Source organism: Haliaeetus leucocephalus, unplaced genomic scaffold (genome assembly GCF_000737465.1).
Source record: "Haliaeetus leucocephalus isolate CR32 unplaced genomic scaffold, Haliaeetus_leucocephalus-4.0 Scaffold0, whole genome shotgun sequence".
NCBI classification, from domain to species: domain Eukaryota; kingdom Metazoa; phylum Chordata; class Aves; order Accipitriformes; family Accipitridae; genus Haliaeetus; species Haliaeetus leucocephalus.
The window spans coordinates 1,942,766-1,945,283 of record NW_010972436.1 but is presented as its reverse complement, the minus strand read 5'-3'; the positions used below and the strand labels follow the sequence as shown (position 1 = coordinate 1,945,283).

Here is a 2,518-nt window from a genome sequence, read left to right as displayed (position 1 = left end):
TGGGTTGGTTCCCAGCATTTTCTGTCATCCCTCTCCCGAGACTAAGCCCCCCCGGGTCTTCGCCAGGGTTTTCTCTCCTTCATTCCCTCCCACCAGGTTTTGCAGAAGCTCCGGCACGCTGTCGGTCATCCCGGGACCGTCCTCATCTAGATCACCTTCCAGGGTGATCGCTGCCTCCCTTTAGGAGAACTGCTGGGGCTGGGGGTGCCCCCTATGCCATGGGGTACCCCAGGAAGGTTCCCAGGCCTGACTGATGGAACTGCATGGGATGGAGCGATGCAAGCACCCTGTCGTCACGTTTCGGGGTGTCTGCTCGTACACGGAGGGGCAAAGGCAAGCCGGGGAGGGGAGGACGGGCAGCCCTCGCCTCACGGCCGAGGTACGACCCCAGGGCTCAGCTGTCACCGAGCTGGCACATTACAGCAGGCTGGAGCCAGGACAGCCGAAATCTAGCCCACCTGTGACATGCCACCCTATTTCTTGAGCCTGCAGGGCTCACCGAGCTGCGGGGTGCCGCATCTCCCCTGCCGAGCACCCTTGGGACCCTCAGGTCCCCAGCAGCACAAAAGGGAACATTTTTGGCAACGCTTGTCTTCCTCATCAGTGTGTGTGTGTGTGCACGAGCCTTGACCCAGCATCACTTCAGGCTCCCCAGGTGCACGGGAGAGCCTCCTCCACCCCAAACCTCCTGCGATTGCCAGAAGCCCCAGGAGAGGGGCCAGGGCAGTTCACGGGTGACACAGCCCCGCAGGGAGCAGGGAGAGTGTGACCAGAGAGCAGCTAAAGGCCTGATGCTCCCCAAGGTTCAAACTGATGTGCCGGGCACCATCCCACAGTGCATCACCCAGTCCTCGTGCACACACATCTGTGTGTGCAGGGGCTTATTTTTTCCCCTCCCCATTATCTCTTGGTGAGTACATCTGCTGTCTGCACATGCATTTCTTAGCTCTTTTGTATGATCCCACCTGTGGGAATCTGTTTGTTTGGGGCTGGCTCTGTCCTCCCTTTGGCTGCATGGGGCTCCAGGCATCGTGCTCAGCCGTCCCTCGCTCCCCACGCGTGCCTGTCTGTGTGTTTTTGTGCGTGTGTATGCATTACCCTGGCAGCTCACAGGTGCTTCCTCCAGTCTCCAGCTCTTTCCCTTGGCATGTGCCCGTGTTTACTTGCCTTTCCCCGTCTTTCTATCTCCATTCATATCTCCATCCATCACCATAACCCTCTCTCTGTCTCATTTCTCAGCCCGTGACCTCAGTGGCTCTGAATTCTTCCCCCATGGCCTGCTGCTACTGCGCCCACATGGCTGTAGTGAGGGGGCAGAAGGTCAAAGCTGGGGAGAGGGACCCCATGGGGTGCTGCCTGACCCCCCTGCCCCAGCTCCACACTCCAGGACGGAATGGAGAGGGGCAACAGGGAACAAAACAGGAAGATGAGGACATTGAGGACTTGCAGGAGTCTCCTTGCAGGTGGCTCTAGCCCCCACCAGACCTCAGGGGACAACACAACCCCCAGAAAAGATGGGGCATCTGGAGCAAACCCCCCAGGGAAACCAGACAACGCCCCTCTGGCAGCTCTCGTGTGCCCAAACCACTGCCCCGGCCGTACCCTGCAAAGCCTGCCGAGGTCCGTGTGACTGCTGAGCCCACGTCGACCCAAATAAATCAACACACACGTGCACGCTATGATGGGTCCCATCGCGGGTGTCGTGGTAGAACCTTTGGTGCTGCTGGCTCGCGGCCGGGCCAGGGCTGAGCCTGCTGGGCACACGCTGCCAGGCTGCTACAGAGTGGGGACCAGGGCTCCGCATCCCAAGTGCCAACAGCCCGATGCCACTGTGATGAGCATGGCAAGCCGCTCCAGCTGCCCCCTACAGCTCCTAGGAACCGTGTGGGGAAGGGGTGCTGGGCTCTGAGTAGGTAGCACCAGCACTTTACTTTGCGAGAAGTTCCATTCATAACCGCAACGGCGTCGGATGGGATTTACCTTTCTGCTAAAGGGCAGGATTTGGCCCTGAGCTGACGACCGGCTCCGGTGGAGGCCTTGGTGGGTGCTACGGGGTGAGCGAGGTGCCCTACCTGGGTGCAGACCGGGAGGGGGGGGGGGGGGAATGGAGGACAGCCCCGGCCCCTTGGGACCACCCTGCATGGAGGCAAGAGAGGGGGGCTGAGGGCGAGCCCCCTGCCCCTGAGCAGAGACCTCGAGGAAGAGCGGGGCAAGGACAACCTTCCCGAAGCCTCGCGAGGGGGACGAGCTGGTGTGTGGGGGGGATGCGGGGCTGGGGCACGGCATGTGCGGGAGCACCCCCCGACCCCTGGGAGCATCCTTCCCCCGGGGAGCATCCCCCCCCCTCCCCGCTCCCCCAGCCCATCCCTCGCACCTCGATCCGGTCGATGCGGTCCTGGAGGGCACGGACGGCCTCTTCCAGCTCCCGGACGGCGGGGGGCTCGGCGGGGGGGTGCCCCATAGTGCCGGGACGCGGAGCGGCGCGGAGCCCGGCGGCGGGGACGGGGGGGACGGCGGC

At 62.8% G+C, this 2,518-nt stretch overlaps 1 protein-coding gene across 1 annotated transcript in view; it reads right to left on the bottom strand.

The window, feature by feature from the left end:
• The window catches only part of NPTXR (neuronal pentraxin receptor), a 9,015-nt gene that overhangs the window by 6,043 nt on the left and 454 nt on the right, over positions 1 to 2,518 (bottom strand). The window contains exon 2 of the mRNA XM_010562380.1: positions 2,375 to 2,496. Within this exon, the coding sequence (XP_010560682.1) occupies positions 2,375 to 2,496 (122 nt within the window). The remainder of the gene's footprint in view (positions 1 to 2,374; positions 2,497 to 2,518) is intronic.